Below are 26,038 nucleotides of genomic sequence, written 5' to 3' on the forward strand. Positions count from 1 at the left end.
CAAGATTTTGTTGATTATATGTATACATATGAAGTAACATCCCACAAATTAAACTGTTCTTGATAAATGGAATGATTCACTATATTGATCGAGTACTTGATCCTAGCTAGAGATCGTTTTTTTTCTTCCTTTAGCCTTTTCAATCTTTTTCCTTTCACAGCCATCTGTTCCATGAAATTGCTCTTCTAAAATCGTTGACAAGCCTTAAAATCAACACACAAAGAGACGGCATCAATTTCAACTTTCAAATCATGATGTACAATATACGATCATATATATGTGACAGATATAAACAATAAACATACCTGATATGTAGCGAACGCCGGTTTTTTCCATGTTTTCGTCTTCATGCAAAGGTTGATGAATGTAATGCAATCTAACAAGCTCTCTTTGCCCTTTCATGCCATAGGCTTGTGATCTATACCAAAGGCTTTTGGCGTGAGTATTCGGAGGGCTACAAAGGCAAAGAGCTCGAGTTGCATCACTTATGGCGGAATCTAGATTTCTTAGCAGCAAATTGCATTGTGCCCTATTGCTGTGCAATGCAACTCTTTCATTTCTATGCATTAATCGGCATAATTCTAGAGCCTCGGTGTATTTCAACTTGGCTTTCTCGATCTGTCCTAAGAAAAACATGTGGTTTCCTTCTTGTTTTAATACGTTTACCATTACCCTTTTTTCTTCAAGATTCTCACTAGACATGGTTTTCTCTCGCTTTCTCTTATCTGCCTTCAAAATCCATAACTCTTTTATGGCTTTTTGGACTCTAGGATTCTTGATTTCTGAGGTTTGATAGTGTTTAAAGTTATGGACAAGTGCCCTTGCGATCGCTTCACCAACATTTGACCTGTTTCCAAGATTCCGAAGCTCAATCAAATCTATGAGATACGATGCAGCAATATCAAAAATTTTATGCCTTGTATTTGGATCTTTAAGGAGTAATAGAAGACAATCAATTCCCATGTACTGCCAATCACAAGAAGATCTCGAAAGGTTACATAAATTCTCGATAACATGTCTAGATTCTGATACGCTTTCTCTTCCAAGTTCATTGTAACACAGAATTCTTATCAGTCCAACTCCGGCAGGTGATGATTGATTTGCTAATCCACCCCACATTTCACACAAATCCTTCAAGAAATCTGGCTCGGAAATGACATTTATAGATCTTCCCTTTATGGCAAAACAGTTCAAAAGATGCATACTCCAACACTGAATTTGGCTGGCCCACTCCTCCGCCTTTTGGTTCTCCATTTCGATCCCTCCAACACCTCGTGTAAGTAAGTTAAGGTGATACCTTGCTCTCCTTTTCTTAGCCTTCACCCCCACAAACATGTTGTAGACCACTTCCAGGCAGGATGAAGCTAAACACATGGCTAATTTAACCATTTCATCTCCGTATGCCTTAATGGCTTCAAACGTCATTTCGTAGCTAGCAAGATGACCGAGAGCTCTAACAGCAACCCTTTGCTCTACCCAACTCATTTTTCCTCTCAAGAGCTCTAACAATTGTGGGATGACTCCCGAGTCTACAGCTCTTATCGCGGATTCGACTTCGTTCATAGTATATGAACCGATAATATGAGCTGCATAATATGGGATGTATATATTCTGATGTGTAAGTAGCCACGTTCTATCATGGAGGGCTTTCTCTATCAAATCAACCATGCATGCAAAGACACCAAGAGAGGGAAGTTCTTTATCATTTGGTCGAGTCATAGCGATGTTCCATAGCGATCTTACAACAAGAATAAGTGGTTCGGAATCAAGAAAAGGTATTCCTTTAAGGTATTCTTTTATTGCAGCTCTTCGAATTGTTGAATCTTGCTCCTCCATGATGCAAAACAAGCAACTAGATTTGGTGCAAGATTGTTCAGTAGGCATATTTCTAAATATACCATTGCTGCAAGTTGGCATTTTCTCCTTTTCTTCAGAGTTTGGAAAATGAACATTTAATTAGCATGTTGATTGGCCAAGTGGTGACAACAAGCGGCGCATGTGAAGACTTTTGTGCAAATTTAACAATATCAAATACATTTGGTATGATAGAATGTATCACTTACTGATTAATTAACCATTATTAAACATAACCAAATATAAAGTTGTACTTACTATAACATTAATTAATTATGTCAGTGCTTCACATCAGACCGTTAAGAGTTATATCTTGCCTAAGTTTTGCTGTTACCATAACTTTATACTTTCTTTTCTTGGATAAGGTTTAACCTCGACTTAATCTATGAATCTTCCTCTCTTGTCTGTCCCTCAAATGGAAAGTTCTTGTCTCATGTGAAAAAGGGATCACATTAATTTATCAAGAACAAGAATGCGCACTTAGACAAAAGGCTTAATATCTGAAAATTTCCTGTTGAAATTACAAGTGGTGTAGTGGTCCCTTGTAACTTTTTAATTCTTAATCTCCATTTTCAAATACACCAGGAACTTTTTTAAGCGAATGGAAGTATTTTTTATACAGTCTCAAATACAGATGGGGATGGTCTCAAGAAAATTCGCCTACAATACATACCGGCATCAAATTAGTGAAATGCCTAAAAAGAAGTTTTACCAATCTTAATTATCACTTTTGTGCAGTATTGAGCACAGACTGGGAAGTTCTCAAGAAAATACGGCTGCTAGATATACGACTAAAGGATCAGTGAAAGGCCTAAAAAGAAGTTTTACCAATCTTGATCCTCATGAACCAGGTGTTCTTGGTATAATTAGCTGAACTTTGCCTGCATTTGTCATTTGTTTAGTCGCAACGCTTAACTTTTTATCCTTGATTATGACGAGGTGATCATGATGAGGCATACAGGATCATTATTCCTGCAAGAAGAGCCTACCAGGTTGAGTGCAACATGCAGAAGGGCATTATTGTAGTAGAAACTCGTTATTTTTCAAGTGAAGTTTGTATACGTACCCTTTCAGTTCCTAGATTCTACCGTCATTGATCATCGTAAATTATCAAATTTAGATAAATATTTCAACTGGTAAACATGGAACGCGTGAAAAGTACAATAGTATAAGTTAAGAAAATTTGAATTGCATATTAAATGTTATTAAACCCAAAATCATATTGGTTCTCACTTGAGCACGATGAGGATAGGAAGACAGGAGAAGTTGAAATGACATAAAAATGATCCCAAGTACTCTATCGTCTAACTTTCTTATTAACTCGGAAATATAAAAAATAGATGGAGATTATTTATTTGGGAAAAGTTACATAATATATCAATTTTTATGTGCCTAAATGTTGTAGTAAAGTAAGATAAAAGCCAACTATTTTTTGGTTAAATTGTATTGGAGAGCTATGTCAAAAAAAAAAATTGTATTGGAGAGCTATCATTTCTTTTTTATCCAAAAAAATTTCTTTAAATTCTTAAATTGGCAATATGTCAATTTAATGCTGCATGTATTGGGGCATAAATGTGGAGTAGGTCTCTTATGAGATAGTCTCACGAATCTTTATCTGTGAGACGGGTCAACCCTACTAATATTCACAATAAAAAGTAATACTCTTAGCATAAAAAGATATTTTTTCATAAATGACCCGAATAAGAAATCTGTCTCACAAAATACGACATGTGAGACTGTCTCACACAAGTTTTTGCTATAAATGTGACAGAGCTTGTGACATATATCTTTTGTTGAATAATACGAACAATTTTAGTTTTTTTTTGCCAAAACCATGTAAATTATTAATATCATTATTAAATTTTTATAATTACATTGAGATTTACATTTCATGAGAAATTTTTCGACCCCGTAATTATTAAATTTGAACAATGATATTAGTAATTTAATTATAGACAGTGACTAAAATTGATTGTCAAAGCATAGTTAAAACAATATAATTGATTGAACGAAAAATATATGACTAAAAATTTTGCTCATCATTCCATACATGACTAAAATTGACATTTTGTTTTTTTTTTATTTTTAATATAATATCTAATTTTTCACGTAAAAATTACTCAATGCTAAGAAATAAGAAATATATTAAAATACTATTAAAAAAAAAGAATATATTAAAATATAATTTATATATTATTAATCACCCATTTTTTAAAAAAATTGAGAAAATATTAATAAAAAATTAATTAAAAAATAATTCGTAATTAAATAGTTTAACCAATATTTAGAAATATTATTTTAAAAAATTATAAAATTAATTTGTTAAATAAAATATGAAAAAAAAATTACAAAATTAATTATCATTAAAATTCATTTAAAGTAAGCTAAATAAAACTTAAAAATATATATCTCGAAACATCTTAAAAATAAAATTTTATAAAAAAGATTTTAAAAATAAAATCATATTTTGGCGGGCAAGACCTGCTTGACCCGCCCCACCCTAACATACACGAGCTCAACCTATTTGGCCCGTCTCCAAATAGGTTTGAGATTTCACCAACCAGCCCGCTCCGTTTCTACGACGGGATAAGTCAACCCGACAAGACCAGTACTCCACGACAAATCTATTTTTAATTTTTATAGCCATATGTTGAAGACTTTTTATAACGGGGCTCGGGAATAAAATTATTTCAAACGGAGATGCAAGAAACAGTGCCGCACCCCTTTCCGTCAAAGTAGATCTCTTGTGAAACAATCTCACGAATCTTTATTTGTGAGACGGTAACTCAACCGATATTCACAATGAAAAGTAACACTCTCCGCATAAAAATAATATTTTTTCATGGATGACCCAAATAAAAGATCCGTCTCACGAAATACGACCTGTGAGACTGTCTCACACAAATTTTTACCTTCCGCCAAAGCTAGCTGTCAATTACCATAATCATAACCAAACACCACGCTCACAAGCCATGAGCGTCGACCTTGAATGATTTCAAGTTTATGTTAAAACAAATTATTCAAGTTTCTATTAAACAATTCAAACCAAGTTATTTTTTGATTCAACATGGGCAACAATCAAAAGATTAAACAACTAAATATTACACCCATCAGAAAAAGCTGCGATCTTTGCAAGATTGAATTGAAATTTTACATGATTCTTTTTAATTACATTCGGAAGTTGACTATGGAAGACTCCCACCAGATCCTCTGCTGTATTGGATCTTCTACTATACTTAGTTGCAAAAACCGAGTCTATTATAGAACTCGGAACTAGAGAGCTAGACTTCTTGAGACATATATACAGATTCGGATAAAATAATTTACCAGAGTTTCGAACTTACTACTTCTGAACCAGAGTGTCAGAATACTTCCAACTCCTGCCTGTTTTCGCCTCCTTTCTTAGATGTTCATCCTTGCCACAACATTATTGCCATCACTGGATTTCCCCAATGCAGAAACTTTTGATCGGCATGCTGCAGCGACCGCAGTCTTAACTTTACCTTCATGAGGAAGCTCGCAGATGGAACCTAATCTTAGTTCAGCAGGAGGAATGAAACAGTCTAGGGATAACCCCGGCACGTTGAATGCCACCTCTTCAATAGTCCAAGCCTCTTCCATTCTAGTCTTTGTGTGGCTCATTGCCGTTTCTCCGAACCTGAAAAGCGTAACTACTGATCGACCAGAGTGAGAGATCATGATTCCATCAACAGACCTATAGTCATCAAGAAAAGAATTTATAGTAGTCTCCCAATAAACTGCGTCGCTTCCACTGGTTTGAATACGGGTCAAATGGGAGTCTTCTAAGTGCACAAGGAGACCCGTCTTTTGGCTGAAGTAGCCAAACAAAACATGCCTAATGATCTCTGCAGGTCCTTCACTCCTTGCTTTCAATGTATGGGGATCAGCAGAAAGCTTGAGTATGAAGCAATCCTCGCCGTTGATTTTCTTCTCTCCGGTGCATCTTGCATCAGCAAACATGTTTGCTGTGGTCCTTGGATCAAGACCCTACAAGTTAAATTCAACTCAACCCAAATTCTTGTTGGCATTGGTGAACACATAGTCAAGAAATAGAATAAAAAAAATGCATCTATGTTGACTATACGCCTTTTTTCATCTCAACCCACAATGATAAAATGCAGATTCTCACGTGACGGACAGGATTACCTGGAGGGCTCGCCGCAGAGGTCTAACAGGCCCTTTAGCCGCATGCGAACCAAGCCATGGAGTGTGTCGCCACACAAGCTTTCCATTACAACCTGCATGAACCTTGCTGCCACCAAGAGCAAGCTCCACATACCACATGTCCGGATTCATCCGCCAAAGCACAAATCCCCCTGACTCAGCTGCCTTTGCAGAGTTCCTGCTCTTGATGACTTTTGTAGCAGTCTCTAAATCAGATGCTAACATTTTGACCTTTCCCGTTGCATAGGCATTCTGAACGGAGTTTTGAACCTTCTGCCCTCCCGATGCTGCTAAATACTGCTGCAATATGTATTGGGAAGAAGAAGTTTCCTGTAACAATATTTTCAGAGACAATTAACTTCTGTCTAGTAACATTTACACCCAAGAAAACCGGACAGACAACCCAACAAGGACCAACACGAGCAACACAAGCTATTTATTTTGCTTTTCCATCCTAACATGTATATAGAACTGATGAACATATTAAAAAGAAATAGTCCACAGCACCACCTCCACCACATCCTCGTAACATCATTTTATCAATTCAAGATTCGCATTGTTTTTTATTTGTTCATTCCTCCCATACACATCCCACGTATGAATATATTAGCATAAATAACAACTAAAACGCGGTGAAAGCAAACTTATAATAGTAGGTTCATAATATCCACAAATTTCTCCAACTTTTACAATACTTTTTTTCTTATCAGTTCATCAACTAGAAAAGGCGCTTCTTCGATATCAATTATTCTATAATTACAAAACAAACTTAAAACATTGAAAACATGGATTAAATAAATATAATTATATGGGAAAAACGATTTCCCAGTTCTACATATTTCTTCTTAGAACAGCAGAAAAATGAAATCCCACCAATAAAAAAGCTATAAAAACTGAAAAATTAAAGATAAATTAAATGGGGAGAGAAAGAGATGTGACTAACAATGGGGGTGTCTTTGATACAGATGTGAGGCAAAGAGTCGTTATTGCTAACGTGCACAGGTGCAAGCGGCGCACCCAGCACACCGAGTAGCAACCTCAGATCGGACCTCGAGAAACCCGGCCCGGCCAACGAAACGGAAGGAGCCCGACAAAGCCAATGTACCCATCTGTCACTCCTATGTTCACCAGAATCCGACCCGTTCATATCCGGACCCTCCCTCAGAGGCGAAAGCGTGTCAACCCCAGGCCTCGAACTCCCCGATCTCGATATGAACATTTCATGCGGGCGCGCATTGCTGCTGCTTCTCCTCCTCCTGAGTAAACCCGAACCCGAAAGCGACGGACTCCGAACCGCCCTCGACCGACCCGGTGACAAACCCCGAACCACTTCTCCCCTCAAAGCCGAGAAAAATCCCTGCTTTCGCTCCATTGTGGCCGCAATGTCAGAGTTCGGAAGTGAAAAAATGCAGGGGACAGTTAACGGAGTAAAGAAATAGCAGAGTAATTGATGAAACAAGTAAAACAGCAGGCAGCAGTGTGTAGTGTTGTTGTACACACCCGGCAAAGGCAAAGAAAGAGAAAGGGCATATGATATATTTTGATGTAATCTATTTATTTAATAAAAAAAATTTACATGGAATATTATTTATTTAAAGAATAATATTTATAAATCCTATTTTATTTTTAGATTTAGATATAAAAATCTGTGTCCCATGGCTCAAAAGCATTAAACAAAAACATGCTATAAAATAAGACAAAAATTTGTGTGAGACGGTTTCATGGATCGTATTTTGTGAGATGGGTCTCTTATTTGGGTCATCCATGAAAAAATATTACTTTTTATGCTAAGAGTATTACTTTTATTGTGAACTTCGGTAGGATTGACCAGTCTCACAGATAAAATATCGTGAGACCGTCTCACAAGAAACTTACTCATAAAACAAAATCAAAAGACAACAAAAATACATGCTGGAATTGTTACATGAAATTATATGTCCCATTTTATGCTTCAATTATTGTTACACACAAATGTTGCATAATTGGCCTACAACTTTTATTAATTGACAAAACATACTTTAATTGAAATTTTTACCGAATGCACTTTTATGGTTGGAAGTTTAGTACAATATGGAGAAATTTTATTTCATTTTTTATATAATGGATTTCATTTAAAGATTAAAAGATGTGTTTGGAATAAAAAATTTATTGAACTGTTTATAAAATATTGAAATAAGTCACTAGAGTAAAATAAGGGAGGATCTTGATTGGCGAAGGAATGTATTCTTTTTCTCTCATCTTTTTTATGGAATCTTCGTTATCCATTAGATAAACCACGGTTAATATAGTAATCTGTAAACCGTATTAAATAAATATGTGCGACTAATTAAATCGTAAAATTTTGGATGAAGGAATCGAATCATAAGTTCATGTTCTTCAATCAATTGAGTAAAAGTTGATATATAAAACTATATAATCGATACATAATGTGTTTACTCGCGTTAAAGTTCAATATGTTACATAACTTTATATAAACTTTTTTGAGTAAAACATTTTTGAATTTCTATTTCGCCTAAATAAGACTATGAGTAGTATATTTCGGAAGGGTATTCTTTTTAAAAAAAAATAAATTAGTATGTTTTACATACCAAAATTATTTATATTGTCGGCTTTTCAGTTAAGTATATACGAACTCCCATTAACTATAACTTAAAAAAAATTCAATAAACCGAACTAATTTATTTTAAAATGTTGAATCAATGAACAAATTATTTCTTATGATTTTTTTATGATTGGAATATGCATGTCATATTTATTGAACAAAAAACATGAAATAATTGATTATTAAATTTAGTAAAAAAATGAATTTATACTAAAGCAAGTGGAAATATATGTTGTAAAATTTATCATTAAAATTTTCGAAAACTTTAAAAACCAAGTGAATTCTTCTTCGACTTACAATTTTTTTTACCTTCTTTGAATCAGAAGAAGAGATTATCTGATAAATTAGATCTCGAATACGAGATATCGTCCCAAACTTCGACTAAGATGTTTATTTGATGTGTTAGCAAATGAAAAGAAAATAAGAGCATACCTACACAATACATCCATTCATAAAATAAGGTATGAAATCGTTGTTGGAGAAAAAGACAGCGGCTGGTGCGCTATAATCGTGTAGGCAATAGGCTGTTAGGTTTGCACGTTTTTTGCTTTGTCTTAAGCATAGGAGTGATTCACTTTCATTAGGTGTAGAGTGCTAAATCAAGACAAAAATCATTTTGTATTGTATCGTCAAATTTACAATCATCACTTAACATAAAAAAACTATGTATGTATTTGGATCCGATTTATTTCAAATATTTTTAATAATGAAGTAATAGATGAAAATCTTAAATTTATAATTTATTTATATACACAAAATATAATAAATTTTAATTGTTGTAATTATTTGATGAAATTGAAATCTATCATAATTAATATAAAATATATATACATAAAAGTGTGAATTTAAAGTTTATGATGTTATTTTTGTAAACTAAAAAAGTTTGAATATATTTGAAATTCTAATTTAACAAAAGACGTGCTATTTTTTTATTATTACTTTTTATCTTATCATTAGATGAATTAAAGCGACAATGTGTAAAATCTTCCAGCTCACCAGCAGTTAGTAAAACGATTTGGAAATTTGGAATTCAGTCCCCGAGTATAGGAATGTGTATAAATGTAGATTAATTTTAATTTATTATTTTGCGAGGTCCCGATTATTATCAATTAAAATATAATCTTTTTCAAAATAATACTAATAACTCTCACACTTTTGTTTTTAGATTATTTTTACCAATTCTTTTTTTTCCTATTTATCATCGAGAAAAAATGGCTGATCATTCATTTGCCTATACAATAAATAAATTTTATGAGAATAATGTGTTAGAATTAAATTTATTGTGGAGATGCTAAGGAAAAATCAGTAGATGTTGGATTAAGTACAAAACCAGTAGAATCAGTAGATGTTGGATTAGTTCAAAACCAGTAGAACCAGTAGATGTTGTAAACCAGAAGTACATATATCGCACTAAAACATGCTTAAATAATTTCTTAGCTAAAACCAGAACTAGAAAGATACAAAATTCGAAACATACACTAACAGAATATTGCGTATCTCAAAGTCTCTAAATATTACCGTTGATCTATTAACGTGATACCAGCATTTATTGCTTCATTAAATGCTATACAAGAACATTTAAGACGGTATACCATTTTTGGTATGAACTGCGACTGATTACTTTTGATGTATTCTGCAGGGTCCATTTTAAGCAATAAAGCTGAACCACCAAAAAGAAAATAACCGTTCAGTTTTTGAACGTTGAATAGAGCCTATATATGGAGATGAAGGATTTCGTGAAGTAGCACGTAGCATTGAACAAAAATCTGAATTGAAAAACATCATTCGAGCATTGTTAGAACTTTCAGTTATCTAAAGAGCTCAAACACTGAAAAAGCAGCACACGCTTCATTGCATACTCTTGATCATTGAGATCATATTGTGCTAGCTATTTTTCGTTATATCTTCTCAAGCTATTCACTTCACTATTTCATTGATAGAAGAATTTGTAACTGGAAAAGAGTCTTTTCCAGAACTTAAGATCATTCAAGAAGTTGAGTTGTAAAGCTAAGAGTTTCAATAGGCGAAGGGTAAGTCCTGTTGAAGTGGGTGTGTACAATTGTTGTGCTGTATTCACCAAAGTCTTTTAGTGATACCTTCTGGAAACAGAAGAAGGGGAGACGTAGAAGATTCATCTTCGGACTTCCAGAAACAAACATTGTGCTATCTACTGCTTTTCGGCTTTATTATTTTTCACCCACTAACCAACAGATCGTTTTTCGCACATTATCTTGTGATCTGCTGGTCTTTATACTTGAACAAGAATCGTTAAAATCTCTAACAGGATTTTAGCACATCATTCGAAAGAATTTAATAAGTTGGCCATTGAGTTTATTCAACCCCCCTTCTAAACTCAACCCGATCCTCAACAAGTGGTATTAGAGCAGAGTTATTCTTGTTCTGAAAAATATTTAATAGACATGGCTCATTTCAGCAAAGTTTCAATGTTCTCAAAAGAAGATTTCGATGATTGGAAAATCAGAATGCACGCTCATCTTGCTGCTCAAGATGATGACATGTGGTATGTCATCACTGATGGTCCATTGAAGATCTTAAAGCCAAATCCAGCTATTGCTATCACCGAAGCTGCACCTCAGATGCTTGAAAAACCAAGATATGAATGGACAAGTGAGGACAAGAAGAAAGCCAATCTTGACAACGTTGCGAAGGACATTTTATACAAGACACTCGACAAAAATACCTTCAGCAAAATCAAGATGTGCCATACTGCCAAGGAAATCTGCGAAAAATTAATTCAGATCTGTGAAGGAAACGAAGAAACAAAGGAAAACAAACTGTCTGTAGCCATGCAGAAGTTTGAGAATATGAAGATGAGGGCTGGAGAAACTATGAATGAATTTGATAAACGATTCAGCAGCCTCGTCAATGAACTCTCAGCTCTTGTGAAAGACTTTGGCAATAGAGAAATTGCATTAAAGGTAATGAGAGGTCTACCCAGAGAATGAGATGTCAAAACAATGACAATGAGAGCTTCCAAGGATCTCAACAAGTTAGAACTACACGACTTGTTCTCGGATTTAAAGGCATATGAGCTTGAACTTGAAGTTCGAAGTGGAGAAGAGCCCTTAGCAAATCCACCAACCAAAGCTCTCGCAGCTACTGTTAACTCTACTACTACAGTTGCTTCAAGTTCATCTTCTGCTACTGCTTTAGAGAACACTTCTGAGAGAAGTGCTGAACAGATAAGCAATGACGCAATGTCATTATTTGTTAAGAAGTTTTCCAGATTCATGAGAAAGAATCATAGAACATTTCAAAGTCCCAACCGCAATTTCAAAAGAAATCATCACCTAGTGATATGGCATGCTTTAACTGTGGAAAAGTTGGACACTTCATTGCTGATTGTCCAAAACCAAAGAAGGATGACCAGAGGGAGAAGGGTGTCAAACGCAATGATAAAAAGACCAGAAGAGACAGGAAGGCAATGGTTGCAGAAGAAAGTAAGTCCAAATGGGCAGACTCAAGTTCTGAATCTTCTGGTTCTGAAAGCCATTCGAGTGAAAGTGATGAAGATGAGATCAAATGTCTGATGGCAAATATTGAGTCAACCTCGACATCCGGAGAGGTATTTGACTTTGACTCTGATGAATTTACACGCAATGATTTAGTCAAAGCATTACACGACATGGTAGAAGAGTATTCTAGACTTTCTCAATCGTTCGAGGAAGTTAAGATCGAAAATCAGGACTTAAAAGATCAGAACAGTAAGTTAACTTGCTTGCAAGTAGACAGCTGTATTGATTTACAAGTTGAGATGAGTAAATTAAAAACGGAGAATGAAATAGCAAAAGCAGAATACCAGAAGATGCTTTCTGAAAACCAGAAGTTATCACTACTGGTAAATGTTTGGAACAAGTCCTCTATTTCACTGGAAAAGATGCAAGAATTACAAAAACAATCTGGAGACAGAAGTGGTCTCGGATTTTGTAATAATGAAGGCACTTCTGAAACGAATACTAAGCCAAAACTAGATATGTGCAAAGGTAAGTATATTCACTTTGTGAAATCCAGTGTGGTACAGAAACCAGAAGTACCTATTGTTTCAGTAGAAAGGAATGTAAATCAGATGAACAAAAGGATGCATTATGGTCTGGGTTATGTTGAGCCTAAGAAAAATTTGACCAGAGTTCTAGAATCAGAAGATGATTCAACTCAGGAAGACAACCTCCTATGAAGGTTAAAAACTACAATTCTAGACCTGTTCAGAAGAGATACAGGCTAGACAACAGAAACAAAAGGGAAGAACAACATACTAAGATGCACAATGTTAGAAACAACAGACCCTCTGTTGCACACACCTCCATGGATACCCGAAGTATAAAAATTATACAAATGTGGGTTCCAAAGGGAATAATAAGGCTTGGACCCAAATAGATTGGGTACCAGATACTAAAATTTGTGCTTGCAGGAACAGGTGAAGAAAACCAAGATCAGTAGCTCAACGTGGTATTGGACAGTGGATGCTCAAGACATATGACTGGACAGAAAAGTCTGCTATCAGAAGTAGTAAGTTGTGTTGGACTAGAGATAACCTTTGGGGATAACTCAAAAGGTAAAACCGTGGGTAATGGTAAGATTATCCATGGTAACATCACTATTAAGGATGTGCTCTTAGTTGAAAATCTTTGTTATAACTTGATCAGTATTAGTCAATTATGTGATAATGGATTTTCAGTAGCATTCCAGAAGCACACTTGCACAGTTAAAAATGCTGATGATTCTACTGTTATAACCGGAGTAAGAAAAGGCAACACCTATAAAATCTCATGGAACATAGATCATATCATTGCTCCTACATGTTAATTTGCATCTCTAAGTAATAAACACTAGTTGTGGCACAAAAGACTGAATCATCTAAATTTTAAGTCTATCAACAATCTCAAAAAGCAGAACTTAGTCGATGGATTGCCAGACATAAAATTTATTAAGAATCATGTATGTTCTGCATGTCAACTTGGTAAGCAAGTAAGATCTAGCTTCAAAAATAAAGGCAGCAAATCATCCTCAAGATGTTTAGAATTATTACATATGGACTTATTTGGTCCAATCCCTATCATAGGCTTAGGGGGAATGAGATACACCCTTATTGTTGTTGATGATTTCTCTAGATTTACTTGGGTAATTTTTTTTGCTGGAAAAGATCAAACCAGTAACCTCCTGATCAAACTTTTGAAAAAGATTCAAAATGAAAAATCAGTTTCTGTCATTAGAATCAGAAGTGATCGAGTTACTGAATTTACTAACAAGATTCTTGAGATATATCTAGATGAACAGGGCATTCATCATGAATATTCAGCTGCCAGGAAGCCTCAACAAAATGGAGTAGCTGAGAGGAGAAATAAAACACTTAAAGAAGCTGCTAGAACAATGCTAGCAGATGCAGACATCTCTCAGCGCTTCTGGGCAGAAGCTATTAATACAGCTTGCTACACACAAAACAGAACGATGAACAACAAGAGAAACAATCAAACTCCGTATGAAATACGAAAAGGAAGTAAACCGAACGTATCTTACTTTCATGTTTTCGGTTGTAGATGCTTTGTGCACAATAATGGCAAAAATCATTTAGCTGCTTTTGATTCAAAATCTGACATTGGTTTATTTCTTGGATATTCAGCAGTTAGTAAGGCTTTTAGAATTTTCAATAATAAAACTCTTAATGTTGAAGAATCTATTCATGTTGTTTTTGATGAAGACAGCAGTGTTCCCGAGATTACTAACATATCTAATTTAAGTAAAAGATTAGACAGGGTTTATCTGGAATTAGACAGTGAAGATGATGCAGAAGCGAGTGTCAAGGATATTCAAAATCCAGAATCAGACATTCACATTCCAGAACCAGCAGCTGATACTCCAGAACCAGCAGCTGACATTCCAGAACCAGCAGTCGATACTCCAAAACAATCTACTGTTTTATATGAAGACAATCTAAATCCTTTTATTTGGAGAAAATCTCATCCTCCATCTTTGGTAATTGGAAATCCAGCAGCTCCACTAAGGACTAGAAGACAGATGATAAATGAATACATGCATGATGCTTTTATTTCTCAAGATGAACCAAAAAAGATTGAAGAAGCTCTTCTGGATCCCAGTTGGATAGAAGCTATGCAAGAAGAGCCGAATCAATTTGAGAGGAATAAAGTTTGGTTTCTAGTACCTAGACCTTCTCACCAAGCTGTCATTCGAACTCGGTGGGTATTCAGAATCAAACTAAATGAGGAAGGAACAGTTGTAAGAAACAAACCAAGACTGGTTGCACAAGGATTCAGACAAGAAGAATGAATAAACTATGATGAAACATTTGCACCAGTAGCTAGGCTCGAAGCTATCAGAATATTCTTAGCATTTGCTGCTTTCAAAAACTTCAAAGTATATCAAATGGATGTAAATAGTGCGTTTTTTAATGGTCTGCTACAAGAGGAAGTCTATGTTGAACAACCTCCAGGTTTATCTAATCATTTGTTACCAAATCATGTTTTTAAATTATATAAAGCATTGTATGGTCTGAAACAAGCACCTAGGGCTTGGTACGACACACTTTCACAATTTCTCATTAATCATGGTTTCACTGTTGGTACTGTAGATAAGACTTTGTTTACCTTAGCCAAAAACAAACACATATTGTTAGTTCAGATTTATGTTGATGATATCATATTTGGGTCAACTAACCCCAAATTATGTGCAAAGTTTGCTAAGTTAATGCAGGACCAGTTCGAGATGAGCATGATGGGAGAATTAACATTTTTCTTAGGATTTCAAATCAAGCAACTTGATACAAGAATCTTCATAAACCAAACTAAGTATACAAAGGAACTACTGAAAAAGTTTGGGATGGAAGCATGTGCTGCTGCTTCCACTCCTATGAGCTCATCTACTAAACTTGATAAAGATGAAGGGGGAATTTCAGTAGAGGTAACTCAGTATCGTGGTTTGATTGGTTTATTGTTATACCTTACTGCCAGTAGACCAGATATTATGTTTGTTGTTTGCATTTGTGCTAGATTTCAATCAAACCCTCAACAATCACATTACATTGCTGGTAAAAGAATTTTAAAATATCTTAAGGGTACTCAAAATGTAGGCCTCTGGTATCCCAAGGACTCGTCGTTTAATCTTATTGGATACTCAGATGCTGATTATGCAGGATGTAAACTGGATAGAAAAAGCACAAGTGGCTTTTGTCAATTTCTTGGTGATAGGTTGATCTCCTGGTTTAGCAAAAAGCAGACTTCCATAGCCACGTCTACTGCAGAAGCTGAATATCTTGCTGCTGGAAGCTGTTGTTCTCAAATACTTTGGATACAGCAACAACTCAAAGACTATGGAGTTCAAGCCTCTGAATCATCAATATTTTGTGACAATACCAGTGCAATTGCTATATCACATAATCCAGTACTCCATTCCAGAACTAAGCACATTGATATCAGACATCATTTTATCAGAGATCATGTGCAAAAGAAGAACATTCGTCTGAAATACATTCCTACTGATCAGCAAGCAGCAGACATTTTTACAAAACCTCTGCCTGAGAATAAGTTGTCTTACTTTCGAAATACACTTGGATTAATAGATTTAACTTGATTATTTATCATCATCTGATATTATGGCTTAACTTTTCCTCTGTGATTATTCAGTTTTTAATTTTGCAGAAGGTAAAAGCTGAACAATAGAAATAATCAGTAGACATAAAATTTCATTAAAAATAATAGAAGCGGGGGCATACATTTCTCACTTCTTTTTTAACGTACTCCCTCCAGAATGTCAACCAAGTGGTCAGTTCTCCGGTAGAGGTACATAGAAACTCCTCTGAAAAAGCAATCTTTTTCAGAGTCTTTTGCTCCTTTAAGAGCATGAGAAGGTAGACGTCATCATCAGAGACGACGTCTGCACTATCAGCACTATGGAGACGTCGATAATATTTCTTCATCATTAACAACTCCTTGGTGGAAGATGCTCGCCCACTCTCGAAGGAGGACTTAAGCTCCTGGATTTTAGTCCAGGTAGCAAGTGTCTTCTTCATCACTTTGTCTTCTATCGCTTTCTTTTTTGCAGCGGTCACCTCCCTCATAAACTCATCAGCCAAATCAGGACTATTATCTCTTGCCATTTCTCTTAAAGAATGATTATCTGGTTTACCCCATGTTCATATTTATAGATGAAAATCAGGCATCAAAGCTCGAGAAAATCTTGACTACATTAGATATATATATGAAACATCCCATATCAAGCTATCATCGGTTCAGTTACCAAGTATTTTAATTTAATAATTGCACTAATTTAGGTAGAACTTTATTCTGATCTTCTGTAATTTTGTGTCAGATGCAGAAAGTATTTTGTCTCATTAACAAAACAAGGCTTTCTTCAGTTTCCAGTAGAAGCTATCATAAGACGACTTACTTCCTTCTGAACTTAATCATTTATTCATTTTATTCTTCTAACATTGAGTTGTTTGCAGAAAGGAATAAAGGAACATCAAGTACTTCAACTGAAATTTCATTAGAAATTTTCCAGTACATTAAACAAAGTGAAAGTTACAGAAATCTCAAGACAATCGAAACGTCTTCTGAAATTCTAGACTAATCAAGCTCATGTCTTCAGTAATATCAGCAGCTTGTAGTATTCTTGCAAAGTACTTCAGCAGAAGAAGGGCATTATAGATGATATTAGCATTATCGATCCACCAGCACTCTCTTATTGCATTAGCATGCTTCTGGAAGGGATCGATGCTACATATCAATCTCAATGAAAGCAAACAATCTTTTCGATTGTTAATATTACAACTCCAGGAGTATGATCCAAGGATCATTATGTGCAGAACGACTTTTTCCAACATCTTCTTAGAAATCGCAGCAAGCTGTCTTCTGAACATTCTTGCTTCTGCTTCTGGATCAGTTGTTACCTCTTCTTTCATTTGATTTTTATGTTTACTTAACCTTGTTTAACCCTTGCAGGTATTTATAGTGATATTCAAAGGAGATAAGGATCCTTTCGACTGTTCATTTTCAACGGTTCAGATTGAAAGATTGCCAAAAGTCGTTTGGTGTTTAATATCCACTTATTAGTTGCATTAATTGAGGGGGAACATCTTTATGGCATTTATATTAGAAACTGATTTGTCTTTTCGATAAAACAGTATACCTACCAGAAGTTGTTAAAGTGCTGCATTTGTTTCAGCATCTTATCCACTTTCAGTAGATATTATCATAAAATGACAAATCAGCTTCTGTTTATTTAGCAACCGCCTCGGACAGCCCGTCAATTTTTCAAAATATTTTAAAATGAGTAGAATAACTGACACTTTTGTTTCTCTCTCTTCTAACATGTCGACACGTGTCCCTATGTTCACTGACGGCTGTATATTTTGCTTTAACCGTTCATTTTTTTTTACTACGCTTTACGAACTCAGATTATTTCCTTGTCTCTACTGCTTTTTCGCATCTACTGCTAACATACTTCTATTCTCTTTCAAATTTAGAAATGGCCGCAGCGTATACGTTGAATGCTTATCAGGTGAATTTTGCTTCTGTTCTCACTATTAAGGATGAGAATCTTGTCAAGATGTTCAAATCATTGGAAAATTCCGGGCTTCGAATATTCTTGGAATCACCTGCTGTTATCTACAAGTCTGTTCTTCTGGATTTCTATGCCAAAGCAGAAGTTGTGGAATGCAAGATTACCTATACACAGGGAGATGCATCGATTTCTATTGATGCTGCACTTCTGGGTTCCACTTTCTTCCTACCGATTTCTGGCCTTTCCGAGCTCTCGGACATTTCAAAGGAAGACATGTCCATCGCCTTGACAAATTTTTCAGCCACTGGAGAAGAACTTTCACCATCTTGCTTCAAAAAGCTACTGAAAATTGAGTACAAGTACTCGCTGATATAGTAGCAAAAGCCTTGTTAGTTAAGGCTGGAACCTTTGACAAACTAACAAAAGAAAAGGTTCAAGTGATGGTGGCCATCACATCAGAAAAGAAAGTGGATTGAGGACGTTTTCTGTTTCGCATTATGAAGGATATGATTCTCAGGAAAAGTACTGGATTTGCTGTGCAAATCAGTAAGATGTTGAAAGATGCTGGTTTTCCTGGAACAGCAGAAGAGGATGGCTCTTCGGTAACAATGACTGATGCTGATAGCGTGCTTGCTTTAAGGCCAAAGCTAACCGTTGGTGAGTTTGTGGCCATTAAGAACGAAATTGGAGAATCTCAAATTGAGGGGCAGAAGAAAATTAAACGAAAAAGGGTTGTGGTCTTGTCTGATTCTGACAAAACAGAATCTGGAGAATCAGCAGCACCCACTCAGCAAGCTTCACTGCCTCCCACCCCAGCTAAGAAGAAGCCTCGCACAACAATCTGCATCAAGAAAACAGCGGTTCTGTCTGAACTAGAGAATGTTCCTCTCCGCCAAGTTTTTCCATCTGTTGTTTCATCCACCAAAGCCAAACCGATTGAATCAGGGCCCTCACCTGCTCAAAGCTTCAGACCAACTTCTGGTGTGGTCATTAGAGAATCTACTACTGGTTCTTCTGCTTTTAAACCAGTAGTCTCTGCTACTTCTGAAAAAGGGAAAGAAAAGATTACTGAGTTGTCTCAGTCACCGGTGGCAACATCAACCATTCAAACAGCAATAAATCTACATCTAGAAGAAGTTGAAATCTCAACCAGAGAAGATATGAAATTTTTTGACGATTGGCTTAAGGTACGTGTCTACCACCCAATCACATTTTTGAAAACTACTAGTGTTTATGCTCAAACAGTAGAAAATGAGAAAAAGGTTTGTGATGCTGCCGGGACAAATGTGATAGATGCTATAAATCGTCGCAATTACATTCTGGAAAAATTCAAAATGCAGAAGATGGACACTGTTCTGAAAACCTTAAAGTCAAATTTTGACTCTGCAAGTCCTACTGCTTTTCATGACCAGAATGTCATTCAAATTTTGTCGGAGCAGCTGACAATTCTTTCTGAACAAACTGCTAATAAGGAAAAGGCCTTTTCTCGGTCTCCAAAGTTCAGTCTCACTTCTGTCTCCGCAATTTTGAAGAATCAGACAGTTGAGGAACCGACCAAAGCTTCTCATGAAGTCAAGGTCTCTAGTACTCCTGCACCTCAAAAAGTTCCTACTCAATCATCCTCTCTGATTTCTGTTCATGATCTGGCATCGGTTGATGAGGAATCGATTATGCCGACCCAAACAGCACAAGATGAATTGCTTCAAGCTATTCCTACTACTACTGATCCTTCTCCAGAATCTGCTACTGCCAGTGCTACTGTTATGACTACTGCTTCATCGTCTCTTCCAGCACTTGAGCATTTTTCAGAAGCTCACCAAGCTGATATGGCAATTTTATTGCATACTTCACCCTCCGTTGTTGAGCCACAAGCTGTATCTGTACCTGCTGCTGTTTTGCAGCAACCAGACGAAGGGCCAACAGAACAATCTACTGCTTCAGAAGGACCTTCTGCTGAACCAGAACCAGCTGTTACGACTCAAGCAGAAGCTGTACCATTCTCTATTCCTTCTTTGCAGTCTCCTGAGCGCATTGCCCGAATGGAGGAAATTAAACAAAGATTGCAAGCAAGGACTCCTTCCCCAGCTATGGAACCATTTGATCTAGAATTCCAAATTGATCCTCTTCAAAGGGATCTTGTAAATCTTTCAGACTTTGTCAAGCGGATATCTTATGAAAATGCCGCCGAATTTCATGATGTTCAATTCTTCCGAGAACGCATGTCTAAGGAAATACAGAACACTGCGGAATCTCTGAGTAAAATGCATGCTGAGACCATCGTCTTTCGACAGGCCATATCCAAAAGTTCCAGTCAGATCGCGCTTGCTCAATCTGATATATTTACTAGGATCACCGAGCATGATGAAATGTTTCGATCAATCTCCACCACCATGGACCTGATGGATGCCAAGATTGATTCTCAATCTCAAACGCTCACTGCTATTAATGATCGAGTTTCTAATCAGACTCCTTATCTGGAGATGCTGACAAATGGAATTCACAATTTATCTGGGAGAATGGATGAATTACTTGCTAGGGTCCTTCTTGATGATGCCAAAAAGGGGGAAGACGATAGAACTGGAGCAAGTATCAGCAGACCAACTGGAAGGAATCAAAATTTAGATGAAGCCATCTTCAGAGATATTGGAACAAACTAATTTTTTTTATTTTATATTTATGCTTTATGTGATTTTCTCAGGATATAAATTATTTTGATTATCTAATCCGTTCTTATCTCTATTTTACTAGCACAGAACATCTAGGTTTTGGCATCACCACAAAGGGGGAAATTGTTAGAATTAAATTTATTGTGGAGATGCTAAGGAAAAACCAGTAGATGTTGGATTAAGTACCAAACCAGTAGAACCAGTAGATGTTGGATTAGTTCAAAACCAGTAGAACCAGTAGATGTTGTAAACCAGAAGTACTTATATCGCACTAAAATCTGCTTAAATAATTTCTTAGCTAAAACCAGAACTAGAAGGATACAAAATTCGAAATATACACTAACAGAATCTTGCGTATCTCAAAGTCTCTAAATATTACCGTTGATCTATTAACGTGATACCAGCATTTATTGCTTCATTAAATGCCATTAAATGCTATACAAGAACATTTAAGACGGTATACCATTTTTGGTATGAACTGCGACTAATTACTTTTGATGTATTCTGCAGGGTTCATTTTAAGCAATAAAGCTGAACCACCAAAAAGAAAATAACCGTTCAGTTTTTGAACGTTGAATAGAGCCTATATATGGAGACGAAGGATTTCGTGAAGTAGCACGTAGCCTTGAACAAAAATCTGAATTGAAAAACATCATTCGAGCATTGTTAGAACTTTCAGTTATCTAAAGAGCTCAAACACTGAAAAAGCAGCACACGCTTCATTTCATACTCTTGATCATTGAGATCATATTGTGCTAGCTATTTTTCGTTATATCTTCTCAAGCTATTCACTTCACTATTTCATTGATAGAAGAATTTGTAACTGGAAAAGAGTCTTTTTCAGAACTTAAGATCATTCAAGAAGTTGAGTTGTAAAGCTAAGAGTTTCAATAGGCGAAGGGTAAGTCCTGTTGAAGTGGGTGTGTACAATTGTTGTGCTGTATTCACCAAAGTCTTTTAGTGATACCTTATGGAAACAAAAGAAGGGGAGACGTAGAAGATTCATCTTCGAACTTCCACAAACAAACCTTGTGCTATCTACTGCTTTTCGGCTTTATTATTTTTCACCCACTAACCAACAGATAGTTTTCCGCACATTATCTTGTGATCTGCTGTCTTTATACTTGAACAAGAATCGTTAAAATCTCTAACAGGATTTTAGTACATCATTCGAAAGAATTTAATAAGTTGGCCATTGAGTTTATTCAACCCCCTTCTAAACTCAACCCGATCCTCAACATAATGCTAAATATAAATTCATATATGGTTATATCGATATTTATGACTATTATATCTTGAGAATTTTATTGTATATATTGCGATATTTTGACTAAATAATTTTATTTTGATAAAAAAAAAGTTAAATTTCATAAATATCAGTTACAATTTTTTAAAATGTTTGTCTTATGCATGCAATTTAGAAAATAAAATAAATTGACATTATGATTTCATCTTTTGTATAGTAAGATTTGATCGTGATGTTAAAAAATACATATTGATGAATAAGAATTTGGTTAACATGTTGAATTTTTGTTGTTGTTGTTGAAGTTGAAAATAAAAAAAACTGATAGTACATAATATCTAAATTGGTTTGTTTTGTCTGGGTAATTCGATCATCTTAGGGATGATATAATATACACACACATAATATTTATATTAAATAAATGTTGATTGAAATATGTTTTTTTGAAAGAAGATAGTTGATTTTAATGAAGAAAATTATTATCATATAATTTATGTTATTTATGTATGATAATAATGTGGAGATATAATTTTTTCTATTTCTTATGCGATGTTTAGTTTGTTAGTTTTTTCTACATTATTCTCTTAAAAATTTAGTGAATCTGCATAGATTTATCGAAAGAATATAATTTTTATTAAAATAAAATTATACATGGTAATAGGATATTTGGATAGGGAATTGATATCCGATTATCCGACGGATATAAATACGAAGATGAAAATTGAATACCCGCCGAGTATTATGATGATGATTGAATTGAATATAATAAATGAAGACGTAATATATAAAATCATAAACAAATCCGACCCATTATTTTCCACAATCTTACTTATTATTATTGTTGTTGGATTGAGAGTGCGTGAGTGAAAGCATTGTTGAGATAAGTGACTTCCATTGAAGTTTTTGTGCGTCAAATTGATGACGTTACCCAGATTGATTTGGTTGGATAGGCATGACGTAAAATAGTGACGTCAGATCTTAAATGGTAATATTGTTTCAACTGGAGACATGGTCGACAACAGAAAAATGGTAAGATTGATCTTCAATGATATGCGATAGAATATGAGATAGACACACGCCTCCCTAAACTCACGTGTCTGACAATCCGATCCATTATCGGCCAAGTAAATGCACTATGTGCTGTCACATGTATAAGAAAACAAAGTTGTGACTCGGCTAACATCTATAAATTTTGGCATAGTGATATACACTTGATTCTAACGATTGGTATCAGAGCGAGATCACGTATTCAAGTATCCCAATAAAACCATATTTGTATACTTATTGGGATGAAAAGAATGTTGTGTTAAACGTACATGAGTAGGAGCAGTATTGGGATGAGTGACCTCCTAAAAATTTATCATACATCAAGTTGATTGCGTTGCACCGCTTGATCTGATTGGCTAAATGGACTATAGAAAAGTAACGTCGGATCTTAACGGATAATATTGTATCTGCTGAGGACATAACTGATGGTAGAGAAATGTAAATCTGGTATATTTGGGATATGGGATAACACTATCAGATAGACACACATCTTCTTGGAATCATGGACTTAACAACCCGACAATTAGCACCTAAATTGGAGTATTTTGCACTGACGCAAATAAAATAAAATAAAAGGGTTAATTGATTAACAATAATAACTTTTGACATAGTGATAAGCATACGATCTCAATAACGATGAACATAGTTTTTTGAGGTTTGTCTACTGCCAAAAATTATTAAAACAGGATACATCATCGTACAACTGATAAGATAATAAAAATTACAAAGCAAATACAATATTTCTACAATTGAAAAATACTAGGATATTGTTGTGAAAAAGTAAAAATTTATGGTAAAAAGTAAAAATCTCAAACTCTCAAAATTTACCAAACTACACACTTTATAATATTTTTCTCTCTACTCAATTGTGATTTTCTTCACAAATGAGAGATCTATTTATAGGAAATCTTTACAAATAATCCAAAAATAAAATACATCATTACCTACATCATCACACACTAATTTTCAATATTTATAACTCTTATTTTCAACATTCAAATATTCAACATTCAAATATTCAATACACACATTTTAAATATTATTTTCCAATACTCTCCCTTGTGATGATGATCATGATACGATGATGTCTTCATTACGTGTTTTTGTACTGCCTCGTTAAAAACCTTACTTGGAAAAACCCATTGGGATAAAAACCATAGTAAGGGAAAAAGAGTGCAGTCACGTAAACTCTCCCTGATGTTGACATGAACAATTCTTCACAAATTTCGTAGATTGCGCATCCCAATATTATATATGTGCTTTCTGAATATTGACGTAGGAAGTGCCTTTGTGAAGAGATCTGATGAGTTTTCACTTGATTGAATGTGACGAACATCAATACATCTATTCTTCTCAAGCTCCTTGGTGAATGCGAAGAACTTAGGAGGAATATGTTTAGTTCTGTCGCTTTTTATGTATCCTTCTTTCATTTGAGCAACACATGCAGCATTATCTTCATATAGTATCACAGGCTTCTCATCAGATGATAATCCGCATGAAATTTGGATATGTTGGGTCATTGATTTTAACCACACACATTCACGACTTGCTTCATGTAGTGCAATAATCTCGGCATGATTTGATGAAGTTGTTACGAGCGTTTGTTTCTGAGAACGCCAAGATATTGCAGTGCCTCCACGAGTAAATACATATCCAGTTTTGGAACGTGCCTTGTGTGGATCAGATAAGTATCCAGCATCAGCATAACCAATTATACTTGGATTAGCATCTTTTGAATACAAAAGTCCCAAGTCTGTCGTTCCTCGTAGATAACGGAATATATGTTTAATTCCGTTCCAATGTCTCTTTGTTGGATATGTGCTAAATCTTGCCAACAGATTCACGGCAAAAGATATATCAGGCCTTGTACAATTTGTAAGGTACATAAGGGCACCGATGGCACTTAGATATGGTACTTCTGGACCAAGAATATCTTCATCATCTTCACATGGACGGAATGGATCCTTTTTTATGTTTAATGATCTAACAACCATTGGAGTACTTAAAGGATTTGCTTTATCCATATTAAAACGTTTAAGGATCTTTTCTGTATAATTTGTCTGGTGAACAAACATTCCACATTCTTTTTGTTCAATTTGTAAACCCAGACAATACTTGGTTTTTCCAAGATCCTTCATTTCAAATTCTTCCTTCAAGTATGACACAACTTCTTGAATTTCTTTATTCGTTCCAATGATGTTTAAATCATCAATATATACAGCAATAATTACGCATCCGGATGTTGTTTTCTTAATGAAAACACAAGGGCATATCGAATTATTTACATATCCCTTTTTCATCAAGTGATCACTTAGTCGATTATACCACATTCGACCTGATTGCTTTAACCCATATAATGATCTTTGTAATTTCACAGAATAACATTCCATGGGTTTTGAACTTTGTGCTTCAGGCATCTTAAATCCTTCAGGGATTTTCATATATATATTACTATCAAGTGATCCATATAAGTAAGCTGTAACAACATCCATAAGACGCATTTCTAAATTTTCAGATACCGCCAAGCTAATCAAATACCGAAACGTAATTGCATCCATCACAGGAGACTACGTTTCTTCATAATCAATTCCAGGCCTTTGAGAAAAACCTTGTGCAACAAGTCGAGCTTTATATCTTACTATTTCATTTTTCTCATTTCGCTTTCGAATAAAAACCCATTTGTATCCAACAGGTTTTACACCTTCAGGTGTAAGGACTATAGGTCCAAAAACATTACGTTTATTTAGCGAATTTAATTCAACCTGGATGACATCTTTCCATTTTATCCAATCCTGCCGATTTTTACATTCACCAAAAGATTTTGGTTCATGATCTTCGTTATCATTTTTGATGTCGATTGCCACATTATAAGAAAATATATCATCAATTTCATCTATATCTTTTCGG

The 26,038-nt window shown here is 35.1% G+C and overlaps 2 protein-coding genes across 2 annotated transcripts; both read right to left on the reverse strand.

Moving 5' to 3' along the window:
* Window positions 1-249: 249 nt before the first annotated feature.
* Window positions 250-2,841, reverse strand: LOC142550719 (uncharacterized). The gene has a single exon (XM_075659796.1). It carries the CDS (start codon window positions 1,915-1,917, stop codon window positions 250-252), a length of 1,668 nt encoding a protein of 555 aa, XP_075515911.1. The 5' UTR covers window positions 1,918-2,841.
* A 2,406-nt stretch (window positions 2,842-5,247) lies between these two features.
* On the reverse strand, window positions 5,248-7,531 carry LOC142551510 (uncharacterized). Its single transcript, XM_075660787.1, has 3 exons — window positions 6,983-7,531; window positions 6,022-6,369; window positions 5,248-5,862 (listed from the first exon to the last, which is right to left on the reverse strand). Exons 1-3 carry the CDS (start codon window positions 7,409-7,411, stop codon window positions 5,257-5,259), a joined length of 1,383 nt encoding a protein of 460 aa, XP_075516902.1. The 5' UTR covers window positions 7,412-7,531; the 3' UTR covers window positions 5,248-5,256.
* Window positions 7,532-26,038: the final 18,507 nt, after the last annotated feature.

Source organism: Primulina tabacum, chromosome 7 (genome assembly GCF_025594145.1).
Source record: "Primulina tabacum isolate GXHZ01 chromosome 7, ASM2559414v2, whole genome shotgun sequence".
NCBI classification, from domain to species: Eukaryota; Viridiplantae; Streptophyta; class Magnoliopsida; order Lamiales; family Gesneriaceae; genus Primulina; species Primulina tabacum.